We start from the raw sequence: 20,144 nt of genomic DNA on the forward strand, positions 1-20,144 counted from the left end.
GCCTATGAGAGCTGAATGCAAACATATTAAAGCGAGTGAGTCTGCTGCTAAATAAACGCCTTTGATGGAAATGGCTGGTAGATTTGTCAAGTATGTGAGTATTTCGGCTATTGTTTATGGACATTACTGTGGAAATGCTTCTGATGAAAGATTAAATGAATTACAAGCTAACACACTATAAACATATCTGCAACAGTGATGAATATTACCACTTACTTGGGCATAAACACACAGTAACACCACACAAAGAAAACAAAACTTTTTAAATGTAAACAAATGCCAGGAGACTCTGTATAACTCTGTTTTAATGAAGCTGCCAAACTGAAAACTTTTTGAGATTGTGCTAAACTAGATGGACTGCTTTGACTCTTGCATGTGTGAAGCAGGGAATTTTGTACAGCCGCTCCACAAATTTACACAGGAAATTTGTAAATCCACAAATGTCCTAGCTGAACCACTGGTGCTATGAACTAATCTTTTGGCATTTCAGGTAGTACAATAAGTTTGGCAACTGGACAGACATATGTATTGCCCTTGATGTCTACTTCAGTAGCTCTTATTCCATGATCGTCGCTTGGCAGGACTCTGGTTACCCTACCGACTGGTCATTGGGCTTTGGGAAGTTGAGAGTCCACAATCATACAACCTAAACAATGGCAAGATTTCGTGTGATGTTCTGCCACTTCTGTCAAAGCTGAAGAGTGGGTAGGTAGTTTCTGAGAAACTGAGTCCAGAAACAATCAGCGATCACTTGGCTGTGTCTGTAGCGTCGCCGTCCTAGTAGATTACTCAGTCCATACATAGCCTGAGGTAGGGAGGCATCCCGCCACCCCATAAGCAACAAGTTGGGAGTAATAAGGTCTAGATCTGCTATATCAGATGATACATAACCCAGGGCTTTTGAATTTAGGATGCCTGCCACTTCAGTCAACACTGTGGTAAGGACATCCTCCGCGACTATGTGTTTCTTCAGAACAACTTAGAGAGAAGCCTTAACGGATTTAATTTCCCTCCCCCATACTCCACCAAAGTGAGGTGCATGAGGAGGATTGAATTTGAAGGAATTTTTTTAGTTTAGCCAGTTGATCTTGGAGGGGTGGCTCCATTTTGGCAAAAGCTTCAGTGTGCTCACCTCTTCCCTTTGAAGTTAGTGCCTCTATCACAGATGAGCTTAAAAGGCTTGCCTCTTCTTGCTACAAAACATCTGAGGGCCAATAAAAATGAATCTGCATCCATGTTGCATAACAAGTCAAGATGCACACACCTGGTAGTGAGGCATTTAAATATTATGCCCCATCTCTTTTCTTGCCCTCTGCCAATTTTGACTGCGTAGGGACCAAAACAGTCAACCCCTGTGGACCAGAATGGAGGCTGGTTCATCCTCAGATGGCAGGTCCATCCTCAGCCATCCTGGTTCAGTCCATCCTGGTTCATCCTCAGCAGGCAGGTCTGCCATTTTGGGTACAACAGGTTTGCCACGCCATTTCCTGCATTCAGCACATTGTCTTTGGTGCTTTTTGACAACCTGATGCCCTCGGAGAACCCAATAGGTTTGTCTTATCTCTGCAAAGACCCTCTCAAGTCCTGCATGCATCAGGTGGTTATCAAGGTCTTGAATGAAGAGTTTTGTAATGGGGTGTTCTGGTGCCAATATAGTAGGGTGAATTGCATCCTCTGGTAGTGCAGCTTTGTGTAATCTACCACTCACTCTAATCAGATCACGATCATGATCTACTGTTGGAGCAAGGGTACTTAATTGACTATTTGAATGCACAGATTTATTGGCTTTAAGGGCATGCACTTCGTCAGGAAAGCTTTCAATCTGTGCACGTTTGAGAGCAGCCATGTCAGGCTCTATGTGTTCTGTGGTAGGTATAGTGGCACTGCCACCCCATGCAATGACTGATATGTGGTTATGATGAGGTCGTCCCATGATTTGCAGTCATCTACATTAGGTGAAGGGGTGTGACTGACCGAGACATTACCATAGAATGAAGATTTGCGGACTTCCTCTGGATCATCAGTTTGCACTGAAAGGTGGATTGGCCAGTGATCTGGAGGTTTGTGCGGAAATGCCGGACCTTGATTTCATCTGCAGGGGTGGGACAGATCTGTGAGAGTCTTACCCTGGGTGATATCGTCAGCAGGGTTGTTATCTGAGTCTACATATTTCCAATAAGGTCTTGAATCTCTGCGACTCACATGCCCACAAACACTTCGTAATTACATGACTCGGATTATATCCAGTGTAGTACAGTTGTTGAGGCTGACCACATGATTGTCTGTCTGATATTAAGAGTGAACTCAGTGTTCAGGGCTTTGGCAAGCTGAGCTCCAGGCAATGCGGCACAGAGTTCAAGACGTGGCATGGAGAGCTGCTTTTTTGGTGCCACATGAGACCTAGCCATGATGAATGCAACTTGGATTTCATCACTTTTTTCCACTCGTAAATAGGCCACAGAGCCATATGCCTTCTCCGAAGCATCACAGAAGACATGCATATCAATTATGGAGGATGCTTTGAGTGGGCGTGTAACACCTAGGCAGTGATATTCTCGTAGGTCAGGAAGCTCTCCTTCCCATGTCAGCCATTCTGAGATAAGGTCAGCTGGTACAGGTTCATGCCAACCTCCAGCCCTTTTCCATAGTGTTTGCACCATAGTTTTGGCCCTTGTGGTGAAAGGGATTATAAAGCCAAGTGGATCATACCGGCTTGCCAGAGTGTGATAGACATTCCTTACTAAAGGTTCTCCATTCGTTGATACAGGTCAGTATTTATAGCCTAAAATGTCTTGTGAACAGTGCCACATTAGTCCAAGTTTTGACTCTTGTGGATCAGTTTTATTTGATGACAACCACAGTTTGCATCCTTCTGATTTTGCTTCAGCTGGTAGATATGCAGTCACGTCTGGAATATTGCTAGCCCATTGCAGTATATCAAAGCCACCAGCCACTAATAATGATCCCATTTTGTCAATGAACTTCTTAGCATGATGCTGAGACTTTAGAGACTGTAAGCAATTGTTCAGGTAGAAAAACTGCTGGACAGACTCGACTAAATCTTCATTGCCCACAATGTTGTCTCTGATGCTTCTCTGGAGGGCATATGTAGCGTAGCATGGACTACATTTGGTCCTGAATGTTGGTACTTGCCATTCATAGATATCAGGGGTGTGTTACCTTTCCATGTCTCTCCAGAGAAAGAGGAGCAGTGGCTGATCTTCGGGAAGCAGCCTGATCTGGTGAAACATGGCTTGTATATCTCTGCTTATGGTGATGGCATGCTCTGTGAACCTGAGCAGGACTCTCAGAAGTGGTGGGCCCAGAGTGGGACCAGTAGATTCAGGTAGTGTCATTCAGGTTCATTTATTTGTGGTTGAAAGAGCAATTAAACACCACCTGGTCTTTGCCATTATGATACACAATGTGGTGAGGAACATACCATGACTATGCTTCCACACTGGTTATCTGTACTGTGTAACCTGCGTTCTCAAGTTCGTGTATTTCTTTGTTATATACGTTTGCCAGATCAAGATTATTAATCAGGCAACGTTCTGTGGCTCTTAAATGAGCCATGACAACGTTTGATGGTGCATGAAATTTAGCTGCATCTCCCTATCACAGTAGTGGGGTAGCATAGCGATTCACACCATCAACTGTAACACGTACCGTTTTCTCCTCCAAGATGGCAAGTGCAACCTTATCTTGTCTGAAGTGGACGACTTCTTTCTCATTTTTCTGTAGCAATATGTCCAGCTACCACAACCGCTCAACATGCTGATGTAATTTTTGCGTAGGAGAAAGGAATGTGGTATGGAGGCATGAACTTACATTTGAAGGTTGGTAGAGAAAGGTTGTGGGCCTTTGAACAGTCCAGCCCAGTGGTGTGTTTACCACTATAGGGCTACGAAGAGGACCGACACAGATGGGACAGTTTGTGATCAGCTGCGGATAATCTGATTGTATGTGTAGCAAAGGCTGTACTTTAGTGAACCCTTTTAATGGCATGTCCCTTAAGTGTCCATATCTCCTTTTCAGCGAGTCCGCAGGGCAAGACTGCTCAGTAGAATTGAGTTCTTCTGCTGTAAAAGCCTTTTGAAGGTGGAGTTTTACACTTGGGTTTGACAGAGCTGATACCACAAAGGAGACTGTGGTTTCTCTTAGCTGAGCAAGGTCTTGTCTTGTTGTTCTGAGACTCAAAATTTCCTAAGATCCTTTCAAACCAAGATGCTTGACTGCTGCTGGTAGTGTGATTGTTCATTCTGAACTATAATCTAATAATGCATTTGTGTCCCTGTATCTTTTACCACTGTGGAGTCTCACTTGGACAACGTTCAGCATCACCCTATCTGAATGAGTGGCCTGATCGAAGTAAACCTGAGTAGTGGTTGTGCTCACTGTGAATATGCTTTGGTTCTCCACAGTAACTGCAACCTCATGTAGAACAGGCAGGTGGAGTCCCCCCACATGTAGAACAAGTTTTATTGAGCATGCTGTCTTGTTTGTGACCTCGACCACACCTCCAGCATTTATTGTGCTGTTTAATCCAGCTTCTACTTTGAGTGTAGCAAAACTTGCAGAACGCTTCACAAGCATTGAGATAATATTCATGGTTGCTGCATTAGGGACAAAAGGGCATAAAGCGATCCCGCTTTTTAGCTGTAGCTGCCACTTTAGTATCTGTGGGGGAACTAATCATCAGGCTGGTGGCTCTAGGTTGTTCACTGTTGGTGACGATTATTGCAGCCTTGGCTTTCGAATAAGAAAGGATTTTCTGCTCTCTTCGAAGGGGCTCTGCGTGTACTTGCCCTGTTGTACGCCTAGATATTTGAATGGCCTTAGCCTTTCGTTCGAGCCATTCAGCAAACTACAGGGCAGGGAAACTACACAAGCTATATTAGGTGACTGCCTACATGGTTGCAGCCGCTGTTGCATAGAGGGCTCATGATAAAGTGTTTCCTCATAGTGTGGCAATGATGCTATGGTCACAGGGGCTTCTAATTCAGTGGTATGGAGTTCAGTGTGAGGAAGGCTCCGGTAGTGCCTATAAACAGGAGATCTAGATTCAGAGGATGCCTGTCTAGCACTATCCATTCTGGCTTGAAGTTGTCTCACTGCTTAAATCTATCCTCATGCCTCCAAGTGATGTGGCTTTTTACTGTCAAAGTCTCTGTCCCCAGGAGCATGAGTGATATAGCCCTTATGAGGATTCTGGCTTGTATGGGATATTCCTGGAGTGGCATCTGCTGTTGAAGACTGGAAATGATGTGGAGGTGGATAGCCAAGAACAAAATCCTCCAAGTACGTGGGTACCCGCCGGGTACAACTTGGACAAGGATCTGGCACTTGTTCTCCCTAGTGGAAATCTCTGTAGCCATAGTGCAGGTGATGTCCCAGATCTAGCTTGAAGGACCAGTTTGTGGGATATTTTGTATGTAGTGGACTGGTTGTACATCAACTGGCCTAATTCTTTGATTAGAAAGAATTGCAGCTATCCCAGGGTGAAGTTTGAAATCCAAATGTTTATTATGGAATAGCAATATGAAGAGTAGACAGTTCTGATTTTGTGTGGATGTGGAAGTGGTTTCTGTAAGAAGAACAAAATTAAATATTACATATATACACTATATTACCAAAAGTATTCGGTCACCTGCCTTGACTCACATATGAACTTAAGTGCCATCCCATTCCTAACCCATAGGGTTCAAATATGATGTCGGTCCACCTTTTGCAGCTATTACAGCTTCAACTCTTCTGGGAAGGCTGTCCACAAGGTTGAGGAGTGTGTTTATAGGAATTTTTGACCATTCTTCCAAAAGCGCATTGGTGAGGTCACACACTGATATTGGTCAGAAGGCCTGGCTCTCAGTCTCCGCTCTAATTCATCCCAAAGGTGTTCTATCGGGTTCAGGTCAGGACTGTGCAGGCCAGTCAAGTTCATCCACACCAGACTCTGTCATCCATGTCTTTATGGACCTTGCTTTGTGCACTGGTGCACAGTCATGTTGGAAGAGGAAGGGGCCCGCTCCAAACTGTTCCCACAAGGTTGGGAGCATGGAATTGTCCAAAATGTTTTGGTATCCTGAAGCATTCAAAGTTCCTTTCACTGGAACTAAGGGGCCAAGCCCAACTCCTGAAAAACAACCCCACACCATAATTCCTCCTCCACCAAATTTCACACTCGGCACAATGCAGTCCGAAATGTACCGTTCTCCTGGCAACCTCCAAACCCAGACTCGTCCATCAGATTGCCAGATGGAAAAGCGTGATTCATCACTCCAGAGAACGTGTCTCCACTGCTCTAGAGTCCAGTGGCGGCGTGCTTTACACCACTGCATCCGACGCTTTGCATTGCACTTGGTGATGTGTGGCTTGGATGCAGCTGCTCGGCCATGGAAACCCATTCCATGAAGCTGTCTGCGTACTGTACTTGGGCTAATCTGAAGGTCACATGAAGTTTGGAGCTCTGTAGCAATTGACTGTGAAGAAAGTCGACGACCTCTTTGCACTATGCGCTTCAGCATCCGCTGACCCCTCTCTGTCAGTTTCCGTGGCCTACCACTTCGTGGCTGAGTTGCTGTTGTTCCCAAACTCTTCCATTTTGTTATGATAAAGCTGACAGTTGACTGTGGAATATTTAGGAGCGAGGAAATTTCACGACTGGATTTGTTGCACAGGTGGCATCCTATGACAGTTCCACACTGGAATTCACTGAGCTCCTGAGAGCGGCCCATTCTTTCACAAATGTTTGTAAAAACAGTCTGCATGCCTAAGTGCTTGATTTTATACACCTGTGGCCAGGCCAAGTGATTAGGACACCTGATTCTGATCATTTGGATGGGTGACCGAATACTTTTGGTAATATAGTGTATATATGTGTGTGTGTGTGTGTGTGTGTGTGTGTGTCAATACTAGTACAACATGGCAACAAATAAACACTATTAATGATTATATTGGCTGAATATACTGATTATAAGTTCAAACCCAGTAATACAACAGTAAACCGGAACATATTTTACAACCTAAGAGAGCTGTATACAGCCATATTAAAGCGAGCAAGTCTGCCACTGCTGCTGCTGACGAGCGGTTTCAGATTACATGCTCAGTATAATAGTTGCTCATGTGCCAATCAAGCACTAAATAACTGTTTCCTTTAACAAATTACGAAGACAATATACTAATGGAGATAAATAAACACTGTTGATGGCAAAAGCTGGTAGATTCGTCAAGTATGTAAGTGTTTTGGCTATTGTACAGTAAGATTAACTGAATTACAAGTTAACACACCATAAACATATCTGCAACAGTGATGAATATTACTATTTACTTGGACATAAATGCACAGTAACACCACACAAAGAAAACAAAACTTTTTATATGTAAACAAGCACCAGGAGACTCTGTATAACTGTATAATTAAGCTGCCAAACTGAAAACTTTTTGCGCATGTGCTAAACTAGATGGACTGCTTTGAATGGGCATGCATGAAGCAGGGAATTTTGTACGCATATGTTATCATATGCTTGGGCTCTGTTTTCATCATGGTGTATATTTCATGACCATCAGTGCAGGTGCTAAAGTGGTTCCGAGTTTAGGGGTGAATCCATGTTTTTGAAATTCAATTCATATTCAACACTCAGATAAAATACTTGGTTCCCAAATCAGACTTTGAAAACTAGGATCAGTGCACGTGTACTGTCTATACTTCCTCTGTTTACTTCATTTACTGCCCAGTTAGGCCAGGTTTCTCTCCCTGTAGTGTTTTAAATTTGGGCGAGCCAGCACTTGAGCTCTCAGGTGGCCTTTATTAGAGATCATTGGAGCCACAGAGCACTTAGTAGCATCCACTGCAGTGTACAGGCTCTCAGATTCAGCTTACACACCGTCTCTTTGTGATGCAGTCTAACTCACTTGTGCTGTTGTATCAAATAGCAGTCCATATTTCAGGCAGGATGGACAACATAAATTGTTCTGAGAAAGTCTGTTTAGCTTTTAATGCCTTCCTAATGTACATTTCTTTCATAGCTTTAGCTTTAGTTCCAGAAAGGACAGTGCTAATAAGCATTTGGTTGTAAAGCTCATGTGCTATGCAAAGCATGCAGATTTTAATCAAATGAAAAATGTTGTATTGTATACAACTAAAAGTATGAGTCCACTTACTGGAGTGCCTTACCAAAATCCAAAGTCTATCCATCATCTCTTGACTGGGCTGCTTGACCATAGAATATCCTGTATGTATGGTTAGACATTAAGTCATATGACATAGCACAAGCAATATTAATTTCAAGTTGTTTATACAACTACAATTTTCCAGCCTGAAAACCTGCACAGCTTGCACAGCATGTTAGAAGTTATTATGTATGACAATGCTGATGATGCTAACCAACATGCTTTTTCTCCAGCACACATCCCTGGACGGCTTTTCTACCAAACTGGCGAGCCGCCAGAACCTGCCTCGCTGCAGGAACTCGCTGAGCACCAGCGTGGACGAGCAGCCGCATATCGGCAACTACCGCCTACTCAAGACCATCGGCAAGGGGAACTTCGCCAAGGTCAAACTGGCACGACATGTGCTCACTGGACGAGAGGTGAGGGTCTTGAGAGAGTGCTGCTTACAAGTTAAGTTCATGTTGTCAAAGGAGTGTCATATTTCATGATTAATTTTGTTGTTAATTTATTAATTTTGCAACTCAGAAGTATTCTCTCTTTTTGTGCGAGACTTCTGGTTCAGTTCTGCACTTGCTTGTAAATGTAGTAAAGTAACTGTGAGATATTGCTGTTAATCATTATAATGAAGCATTTATTTATTTATTTGTTTATTTATTTTTCTCTTAAGAAGACCTGTGTGGGAAAAGAGATGAACAGCTAACTCATGTGTGCAGTCACTCAGGTTCCCTTAATAAAAATTCTCATAGAAAACTTCTACTTTTATTCAGGTACAAGATTTTTTTTCGTTTTTGTTAGCTGCTAGTTCTGAACTATAGCGTAGCTATTTGACGCTGCAAGCCACTGTTATATACAGACGTCACTAACGTTAGCTTGCTAGCTATCCACTCTCACGGTTTTATCAGTGAACGAACAAACTACTGAAATAACTTAATCCTTGTCTAGCTAATCTCAGTAACATTTAACTTCATTCAAATGCAGTTTAACTTACATTTATGTTGATATCCTCCTGATAAGACGCCGCCTTGGAGTGTTCACTGGAGCACCAGAGCCTGGGTGGAGGCAGGTGGAGATCCTCTGGCGTCTCGCGTCCACATTCAGCTCTGGTGCCCATTTTATAGTCAAAACAACACCTACTGTCAGAAACCTTTTCATTTGTGCCAGTTATTATGGCAACACCTAACTGCACAAACAAGGCCAGTTTTACATGAATCCATAACTATTAACATTAAATATGATATGGTAAATAACAGTCTCGATAAATGCTGCGATGCAGACAAACGAATCAGCTAAAATAACTGGAAATCTAACCAGAAGTTTTATGCAAAAACTTTTTAAAGTGGAGAAAGGCTTCAAAGGACTTCAAAAATTCATCAAAATTTGTAACTGATGAAGCTCCATTAATAAACACTGAACATCTTACACACCTCTACTCTCTTTCCTGACCTGCCAAACGTTACACATTGTACTTTTCTAGTGTCTTCATCTTAACACAGACAAGTGGCAACAATTACAGGTGCAATTACCCATCTAGAGAAACACTCTAGTGAAAATTGAAGTACTGCTTCAAATTCTTCACTCAAGTTATTGTAGACCAGTATAAACACACACCAATTTTAGTTTCTGATGGTAAATTGAGCCCCTTTCACAAAGGAGTGAAGGGACGCGGGAAAACATTAGCTACGGCTAAATAACAAAAGCTTTATTCCTTATCATTCAAATGTTACCATGATAGCTCTGATAACACAGACTAGTTGAACTGGCTTGATAAATACAAAGTGCATGTAGCAACAGATGGATTATGGTAATGGTTATTAGGTTTCCTTCTTGCTGTTACGTCTGTTAAGGTTTAGGGTAGTTAGGAATTTAGATCTCCTTGAAGCTGTGCAATGTTAAAAAGTCAGCTCATGACTTACCAAATACATCTTTATAGAGAAATGTAGTAATGTAGTGTTTGAAAATGTAGTGGAAAAACTCTACAGAATACATAAAATCAAGACTTGTTACTTTCCACCACTGTTGTAAACAATGCCTTTAAATGCCATTAATATGTGGGAGGCCTTTTCCGTACATCAGCATGCACTAGCATGAGTTTACTGAACTGTTCATGATGTTTATCTCTTTTTGACCTCTCACACGCCCCTGAGATTTGTGAATGAATGGGGACGCGTAAATAAAGTGTAATGCCAGAAGCACACACTGCAGAATTTTCAATGTCCCCTTAATGCTTTTCGTGGTTCTTACTAGCATAGTCACTTCTAAGGGAATAAGCAGACCATGGAGCTGTACAGGCTTTCTTGTTTATTACTGCCAGAGAGTACCAAAATTCTAAAAGTAGAGAGACAGGAAGTCATATTTTAAAACTGAAAGTCCACAGAGAGGAGATTGTGGTTGATTAATGAGCATATGTTTTTTTTTATACCATGTAGCATATTACTTCCTTTTCCCTTATATTTTGCTAAGCCATACTGCACTTTTCTCTGGAAGTATCAGCACACACACCACGTGTGCCTGCCTCTATGAATAATGCACCACAACGCACATGATGCCCTTCTGTCCAGTGAAGGTTAAATTATTTACTGCAAAACATATGAACTCCAGTGGACACAGACATACAACTGCATCAGAAAGCGCACACTGAACATAAGAAAAAAGAAGGCTAAATATTAGTTAAAATATGTGTATTCTAGGAAAATAAAAATCCCTTATCAAAAAGATATGTTTTTTATTTTTGTGGTTCTGTTATTGGCGCCATCAGAAATGTAACTGAAGCATGCTCTCATTTATTTGTTACTTTTATAGTTCATGATTTCCTGTTTCACAGGGGTATAAATATGAGGTGACACAGGGGACAAATTCTCTTAGTCATCAGTATGGGGATAAGACAAAGTGTGTTGACTTTCTTAAATCAGGCAGAGGCTATAAAAATAGCTACATACCTGAAAATGCCCATATCTGCTGTAATAACCGCAATAAAATAAAATAAAATATATGCAATAATGTATTTTACCCCCACACACAGTAAAGAGAATAGATAGAGGCAAAATTTTCTCCAGAGATCACAGTTGGAGAATTTATACTCTACCTCCATGCCAACAAACTGTTTGAAAGGCATGCATGAGGAAAGACTTTTCTTTCATTTAACCACAGATGTAAGCACCTTGAGTTCACCACATGTAAACTTTGGCTGAAACGTGGTTATATGGTCAGGTAAGACAAACATAGAGATAATTATTAAAAAAAAAAAAAAAACACTCAGGGTAGTTTAGATGTAAAAAGAAGCATATACAGAAAAGGACCTAATCCCCGCTGTTAAGCATGATGGAGGATCTGTGCAGTAAGGAGGATCTGTGGTGATGTGGAGCTGTTTTTCTTGTTACAATGAGTGGCATCGTGGACTGCATGAAGTACAAGTAGATTTCAAATGAAATTCTGGCTGCCTCTGCCAAGAAGTTACAACTGGGTCATGGTTGGATCTTTCAGCAAGGCAGTGATCCAAAACAGACATCCAAATCCACAGAAAAATGGTTTAATTGGCTGCTTGTACTCAGGGCTAAGACTCGTTTCCATTTTGAAAAGGTGCAGTTTATTCGGTACTGTTTGTCCTTCATAACGCGATCAAAATGAGCGTTTGCTGTAAGGAATTTAAGAATTTTTTAATTATAATTTAATTTGTTTTTTCAAAGACAAATGAAGAACTATCATGAGCACTGGTACCTTCTTCTCTCAGGAGACAAAAGCAAGCCTATGTCACAACCATTTCACTGTTTCCACCAAAAACAAGGGTCTATAGCAGACATTTCACACCAGATTAGCTTGCTGAACTGAAACCACAGAGGGTCAGTGACAAGCAGTGCTGTAACTCTTCAAATGAATGGCTACAGAATTCAAACACCACGGCCCAGTGGGTGGGACAGAACTTTTACATGCTAATAATATATTTACCTTTATAACCTGTGGGGTATTTTTGTAAAAGACAGACTGACATGATAAACTGTCAAAGAAAATCACGCATAATAAAAAAGGTATGTGCCTAGAAACTAATGTCATGGGCGGTTTCCAGTTTCAACTGAGCACATCCTGTTAGCATAAGCACAAGCTACTCTGCAGTGAATTGCATGGGGTAACATTAGTTTGGGTGTTCATTTCTGTCAATAGGTATTTTCTTATTTTCATATAAGTGTATTTAAGACCCAGCTTTGCTAGAAGGGGCTTTGCAAGCATTCTTACATATCCAATGAATGTCACTGACATTCATTATGGGGAGCTCCTGACTGTAAAATACCGCAATTACAAGTATAGTGAATGAAACTGAAACGGAGGCGCTGTGGTAAATTTAATGCAGACATGTACATTTTCAAGTATCCCATAACCACAGAATCAAGCTCCAATCCTCTGACCTAAACTCCATTTAAAACCTGAACTGAAGAGGAGAGTCTCAGACCCTGAGAGATTATCTATTGAGGTGGTCTCAGATTCGTTTCTCTATATTCTCCAATCACATAAAGCATTATAGGAGAAAACTGTGGCATCATGTTGGAAGAGAGGGGTTAGCTCATATTTTCAGTGTGATATTGAGTTAACTAACCACAGACATTTTTATATATCCTTTACAGAAGGTGCCAATATTTGCGGAGCTGTCTGTATTTCAGTCTGGGGAGGAAGGAGAGGCTTACCCGTACTCCTTTAGGTCCAGGGCAGTGATTTGTGAGCAATGAGAGAGATTGTGATCTGAGGTGGCGTGCGGACATTACTGTAATGAGCTCAGCTCGTTATGAACCGCAGAAAGGATGTGTGCGCCGTCTGCTCACCTACCCACCCGAGAGGAGCCGAAAATAGAAGCCACCTGCGCACATCGTGCCTCTCTCTGCTTTACTTTCTCTTTCTTTCACACACAGCCTCTCTTTCTCACTCTCTCTCTCTTTCTCCCACACCCACATAGACTGAGTTGCCATTGAACAACACAAGACCAACCTGGCATCATATCCCTGTCTCCATATACCATATTGGAAAAACATTCAGAATGGGGACTAAAACAAATGAAATTATTGACACTAATAATGACACTAATAATAATGGAGGTGCAGTACTGTCCCAGATGTGAACACTGTCTATAGTAAAGCTTGCTTCTGCCATGAGTGTCTGGAATGCACATTATTTAACACCATATGCAATTAGAAGCATTTAAGGCCACTGTGGAGTGTACAGCTGAGAGCAGAACTACTTTTTCCCAGCCATTGTATTATTTTAAAACATTTAAAAGCATTAATTGAATTTTATTGATGAATGATCAGTGATGGTCCTTGATGACAAGAGATGACACTTTATTGATCCCGAGGGGAAATTAGAGTGCTCCAGCAGCATACATAAAAGACAAGGCACAAAATATGCATAAGAAACAAATAATAAAATAAAGATTGAATAAAATCAGTAAAATAAATATTGATTAAATTGAAAAATACAATAAAATTTAACTGTAAAAATGTATGCATAGCATAGATTTCCACCGATCAGCCATAATATTAAAACCATCTGCCTAATATCGTGTAGGTCCCCCTTTTGCCACCAAAACAGCTCTGACCCATCGAGGCATGGACCCCACAATACCTCTGAAGGTGTGCCGTGGTATCTGGCACGAAGACGTTAACAGCAGATCCTTTAAGTCCTGTAAGTTGCGAGGTGGGGCCTCCATAGATCGGATTTGTTTGTCCAGTGCATCCGGTGGTGGCACAGCACTGCCGGTGGTTGTAGGGAAAAATTACACAGAATGGTATGAAGAAGTGTGGCTGAGGCTGATTTCTTTCTAGCCCAGGCTATAGATTCATGATTCCTGAAATTTTACAGCCCGCGTTGATGACACATCTATAACACATCATCAGCAGTGATTGGGAAAATGCATTTAAAATACAGTTGTGGGTGTTATTAATACAAACCAGGTAGATTATTTAATTGGGTGGATCATCATTTTCCTTCCAAAATGCCAAAATTGACTAAGCAGACATTGTCCCATCACAGTACAAATAACATAAAACGACAGATAACAGGACTGTAAATTTAGTATTTTTGTACAGACAGGTCAAGAAGTAACAGAAAACCGGGCAGCACATTGGAGATTTTGCATGAATGATGGGCTGTCTGTTGAATTTATTTGTCCACCCCTGCATCTTATTTGATTATGTGTCTCATATATAATTATTTGATTATACATCTTATATATTATCAAATCTCTTATAGCAGTAGGATAACTTGCTTTTATAAAATTCCATTAGAGGCTATTAATCTCAAAATAACCACACTATGGCAAACTTTTGTGAAATTGTGATCAATATGACATGATCATGATTTCTGTTTTATTATTATATTGTATTATTATTTTTAAAACTCTCCTAGTTTTATTCATAGAAATAATAACCTGATAACCGTCTTTCTTAGATTGATCCTTTCTCATTATATCACAATAAAACACAGTATTAAAACCTGAAATAGAGTAAAGAAAATGTTTCTTTTTTACAGGAGACGATATGTGCAATGGGAATTGGGTTCATATATATATATATATATATGTGTGTGTGTGTGTGTGTGTGTGTATATATATATATATATATATATACATATGTATATATATGAGATATGTAGAGTATGTAAAATGTTCTTAACTGCTGTGTAACTTTTTCCACACAGGTGGCTGTCAAAATAATAGACAAAACCCAGCTGAACCCCACAAGTCTACAAAAGGTAAGTTTCTTAAAACGTTTAAACCAAAGTATAATGCTTCTTTCCGCTCATTAGAAACATCTGCTCATCATATGCCATTAGAATTAAATGAACAATAGCAAGACAGTTAAACCCTTTTAATAATTGGGACCATTAAAACCAGTCCTCTCTGATACATGATCACTTTCTCCATGCTGAGCCTCTGAAAAGTCAGAAAACTTGCCTCCTGCGTGAACAGTCAAATATTCCTCTGTGCTGTATTTACTTTTGTGCGTTTTATTCTGCGGTTGCTTTTAGTTTGTTGCAGTCCATGTGGAGAGATCCCATAGGCCAATATCAGCCTTACTTACATTACTGTCCCTTACGTTTCACATTTGCTTATTCATGGAATGCAATGATGAATGTAAAAATGGAGGCGCTTCTGTGCCTTAGACTGTTTCTGTGTAATGACACTTTTGTGGAATCGCCACTAAAAAAATCCTGCTTGTGTCTTTCATTATCATAGTGGGTGATTATAAACAGGTAGCACATACACAGTGCACTAGTGTCACATCTCTGCCAGCACTGATCTCTACTGAAATCCGTAACTACAATTCCCATATACCCCGCCTTACCAACAAACTACAAGGACGATCACATGACCATGACCATCACAAGAAGCCTATCTCTGTTCACAGTCCCCTGATTATTAAGTCACACCCAGTCCTTTAAATAACCTGGACTTTCAAACATTCAGTGCGAAGTCTCACTCATGCATCTGCCAGTAATGTAACAAAGCCTTTCTCTCATCTTCCCCGGTTTCAGTTTGTTTTTTAATTTACTGATTATTGTCCTTGCCTAGTGTGTCCTTCAACACACAGTTTATACCACTAAATCAGTTACACGTAGCTCTATTCAGGAGTGTCCAGGCTATCATTTTTTCATTTACAGTTGCCTGCTGGACAACAGGTTCAGTAGACTGTTGACGTCACTTTTTCATTTCTAGGGTTTTACTTAAGGTTGAGGCTGCTAAAAATAGCCAAGCTACCACTTCAGGTACTAAGTCTGCTTATTATGAACAATTACAGGAAACTAAAGTGATGGAAAGGACATTTTTATTTTTTTTTATTTTTGATCTCTTTTATGGCAAATGGACATGTTCAAAATCTCAGAATCGCCGAACTGCTCGCACAACATAACTTAAATCTCTTGCGATCCTTTGTTTTGTGGTCCTGATGTCATCAGCATCTCATGATGAATCATCATGTTTTCTCAGCAGAAAAAACATGAAACCACTCAAGGAGACTCCAGGGCTTGGGCTAGACACCATTACTATAGCACACGAAAACGCACGTGGACATTTTCCCAGCTGTGTAGCATTCTGTGTGACTATTAATCACGTGTCCACATTGATGCACTGCTTATACATGTTAACAGCATTCATTAGGAATATCTTTCCTTCCCCTGTCATACAATGCTGTGATCTCATAATAATAATTATCTTTTCACATGTCGTGCGTCCTTTATTAATGAATGAGTCTGTGAACATCACCGAAAGCATGGTTTAAGAAGGAACCAGGAAGTCAGCTTGGCCGTGATTGTAGGATTGCTGTGCACTGTGGACAGGTTTAAAAAAAAAAAAAAGAAAATCATTTATTTTTAGAATAGAAACACAACCACAGACAGTGGTAAGCAACATCAGATGGTGGTTTCTCAACAGCATGGGTGAAATACAAGCGGTCTATGTTGACTTTAGTGATGCGATTGATTTTTCAGTTGTGCAGACCCTCATATAATATGATATCTCGTTATACCTGCTAATGTCAATAAAGATGTGAATCATAGCAAACTGAAGAGCATCTAAATGATCGGAGCCGTCTTATCTCCGCTTCTAATCTCTCATATAAAGTTGTGAATCTTGTGAAAGGAATGAGGTGAAGCTGAAAAGTCAAGGATGTCGCAAACAATTCGTAACGCTGCATAAGACTCAGTAGATATGGCAAGACAAGGCTTATCATTCTCACTCCAGGGTGCCATGTTGTCTGCATGTGAGTCATAGCTGGGCATTGAATATTGTTCTCTTGTCTTCTAGGCCCACACTTGTTCTTCCTTATCCTACTGTTCTCTGAGTCACGAGAGGAGAGATGAGCTCACGATTGAGTCTCTATAACCACAATTCCATTCCAGACTATTCCAGACTGCCGAATACTTGTCTAAGGCAAATGACATATTGGTGCTGGTATTGTTTCCCCCAAGGACTTATGATTTGGTTCACCTGCAGTGGAAAGATGAGTGACAATAAGAGAGAATGTGAATGAACAATAAGAGAGAATGTGAACAGAAACACAATTTCCCTGCGTTCACACTAGCAAGCGACAAGTCGCTCATGTCATTTGTCTCTGTGGACATGTAGTGACTGTAGTCGCTTGTGGTTGTGCACCGTCCTGCCTTTTTTTTTTTTTTTTGCTCTGATGAGAAATGGTAGTTGCCGAAATGAATAGCATACAACACACTATACCATACATGTTATGCAGGTTTTTGATTTATGCATAATGTGCTAGGCTTTGCACTAGCTTCATTGGCAGATTAGAGAAGCAAGCTAACTGTACTAGCTATGTACACTCACTAGAGGCACCAACGATCTCTGCCACTTCCTTCCAAGCTTTATTTTTTTATTGAAATATCTCTATGCCCATTTAATAAGAAGATGTATATAAGGATAAAATGAAACCACACTTCCTCCATTTTTGTAGGTTAAACAGTAAATGGGAACTAATTGCAGGTAGGAACCAAAGTTGTGAGCAGGGAACCGAGGAAATGTCGGATCACACACTCTCCACAGAATTGGTCCGAGGAATCATTCGAGCCAGTCGTCTGAATTTGTCTTTTTAGCATGTCATACCTAATTAGCATAGAATTTAAACACTGTACATGTCAAGTAACTTATTTATTATTAACATTTTACAATGTTAGCTAGTAAAAAAGCCATATTCCTATTTTGTTAATAATTCTATTAAATTATCTATTAAATGGCTAAATTATCTGGACATCCCAGATTTTTTTAATGTATTGCTAATTTTGAAATTGAATTTTAAACACAGAAAATACAGTGTCCCTTTAATTGGAGTTCAGTACTGTCTATTACATATCCAGTGTACAGGTCTAATTAATTTCCTACTAGTTACTGTAACCCTGTTGATAAAACAATTTATACACCACATACAGCCGTGCCTCCTCTTCAGACTTCTCTTCAGGCACTTACGCCATGATAGCTAAAATGGAGACATCCAGACGGTAATGCATCGCTCCGTTTTCCATCTGCCCTTGACTCACTTATTGATTTTCTATAACTTAAAACCTAGCAGTCTCTCATGTGCTACATTAAGATCCCTGCATTTCCTTACCAGCTCAGTAAGCAAAATGTGCTAGCATGCCGCAAGATACCACGAATAGCCACAAAATATTTCATAGCTTCAGTTAGCCACTTTAAAATTCCAATGATGGTCCCTAAACAGACATATCTAGCAAAAGCTCAGCTTTTCAAAAGGCTGCTGAATCATGGCTCATGGATTAACTTTGAGGTGAAAGTGGTAGTTAAATGGGGGTAGGGAAGATATTGAGCTTTGTGGTTGTGTGAGGGCATAAAGAAGGTGATTTTCACTTTCGAGTGAGACTTGTATTGACTGGCCCATTGTATATAGGATTGATAGTGCTAGTGGTAATATATGTGTGTTCAAGAGGTTTTGTGTGACATTTTCTAAATGTAATCTTCACAGTTTCAGTATTTTAGATTATATATACTGTGTGTGTGTGTGTGTGTGTGTGTGTGGGCTTGGCTTGTGCAATATAATAATTTAATCCCAGTACAGTCTGACAATGCCACAATATCCTGTGACATTTACTATGATTATATTGTATTACCATTCACATTTTGCACAGGAGCTCTGCAGTTTACCATCAGATTACACTAATTAGACTTATCACACAAAATATGCCAAAAGACCGGTATTCTTTCCCAAATAAAATGGGAGATGAGCCAATCATGCAGGTGTTTTGAACTCTCTGATATTAATTAACACTGCCTGGAAGAGTGCCCCACCGGCATGTATACAAAGAGCTTACAAACCATGTGTAGGATCTCGCTGTCAAAAGCAATCGATCAGGAGAGGGGTACAAAATAATTTGTGGAGAAAATGGGGCACCACGGTTACATTACCAAGAACAGGACATCCCTTCAAAACTGAAGAAAGGGCAAGAAGAAAATTTATCAGCGAGACTGCTGAAAGACGGTGTCAACATTAAAGGAGCTGCAGGAATATCTGACAAGTACTGGTCACTCCCTGCATGTGACAACAATCTCTCGTATTGTTCACATATCTGGGCTATGAGGTAGGATGGCCAGACAGAAGCCTTTTCTCACAAAAAAAAAACAAACATCCAAGCCTGCCAAAATCACCCCGAACCAATGTGGCAAAATGTGTTATGGTCTGATGAGGCCAAGGTAGAAAATTTTGGGCATAATTCTAAAAGATACTGTATGTTTCGCGCAAAAACAAGACAGCTTATTTTATACATATGGTGAAGCATAGTGGTGGCAGCGCTATGCTTCTCTTCAATTGGGACTGCGGCTCTATTCAAGATTGAGGGAATCATGGATAGGGAAGGCTTTCCAGTGCTTTTTGGAGCGTGACTATGGGGATTTATCCATTCAGCCACAAGAACATTAGTGAGATCAGGCACTTATTTTGGGGAGGAGGCCTCGCACCCAGTCGGCGATCCAATTCGTCCCAAAGGTGTTCAGTGGGGTTGAGGTCAGGGCTCTGTGCAGGCCACTCGAGTTGTTCCACGCCAGGGGCATTGTCATGCTGGAACAGGTTTGGGGCTCTTACTTACAGTGAAGGGAAATTGTAATGCTACAGCATACGAAGACATTCTAGACAATTGTGTGTTTCCAACTTTGTGACAACATTTTAGGAAAGAACCACATTTGGGTGTGATAGTCAGGTGTCCACAAACCTTGGCCATATAGTGTATCTGACGGTTGGGGGCATTTGGCTAGCCCCACAGGGAAAACTGCTTTTTTACAATAGAAAAGTACCAAAAGGTTTCCTTTTAGGTTACTGAGGTTAAGGTTAAGTTTATATGTAGGTAAAGGCAGAGCATTAATTAGCTTCTTTAATAATTATGTTAATGGAAGTTCTTCACAAGACTAGAAAGGTGTGTGTGTGTGTGTGTGTGTGTGTAGTCATTTGAAACCCTGGGCCTCCCATCTGGCCCCTCTGGGC

General features: G+C 40.7%; 1 protein-coding gene across 3 annotated transcripts in view; it reads left to right on the top strand.

Annotated features, from left to right (window-relative positions):
* The window catches only part of LOC113544397 (serine/threonine-protein kinase MARK1), a 58,056-nt gene that overhangs the window by 12,785 nt on the left and 25,127 nt on the right, over positions 1-20,144 (top strand). For all 3 annotated transcript variants that reach the window (XM_026943203.3, XM_026943204.3, XM_026943205.3), the window contains exons 2-3: positions 8,403-8,588; positions 14,848-14,901. In XM_026943203.3, coding sequence (XP_026799004.3) covers positions 8,403-8,588; positions 14,848-14,901 — 240 coding nt within the window. The remainder of the gene's footprint in view (positions 1-8,402; positions 8,589-14,847; positions 14,902-20,144) is intronic.

The sequence above is a fragment of the Pangasianodon hypophthalmus genome, chromosome 28 (genome assembly GCF_027358585.1).
Source record: "Pangasianodon hypophthalmus isolate fPanHyp1 chromosome 28, fPanHyp1.pri, whole genome shotgun sequence".
Taxonomy (NCBI): Eukaryota; Metazoa; Chordata; class Actinopteri; order Siluriformes; family Pangasiidae; genus Pangasianodon; species Pangasianodon hypophthalmus.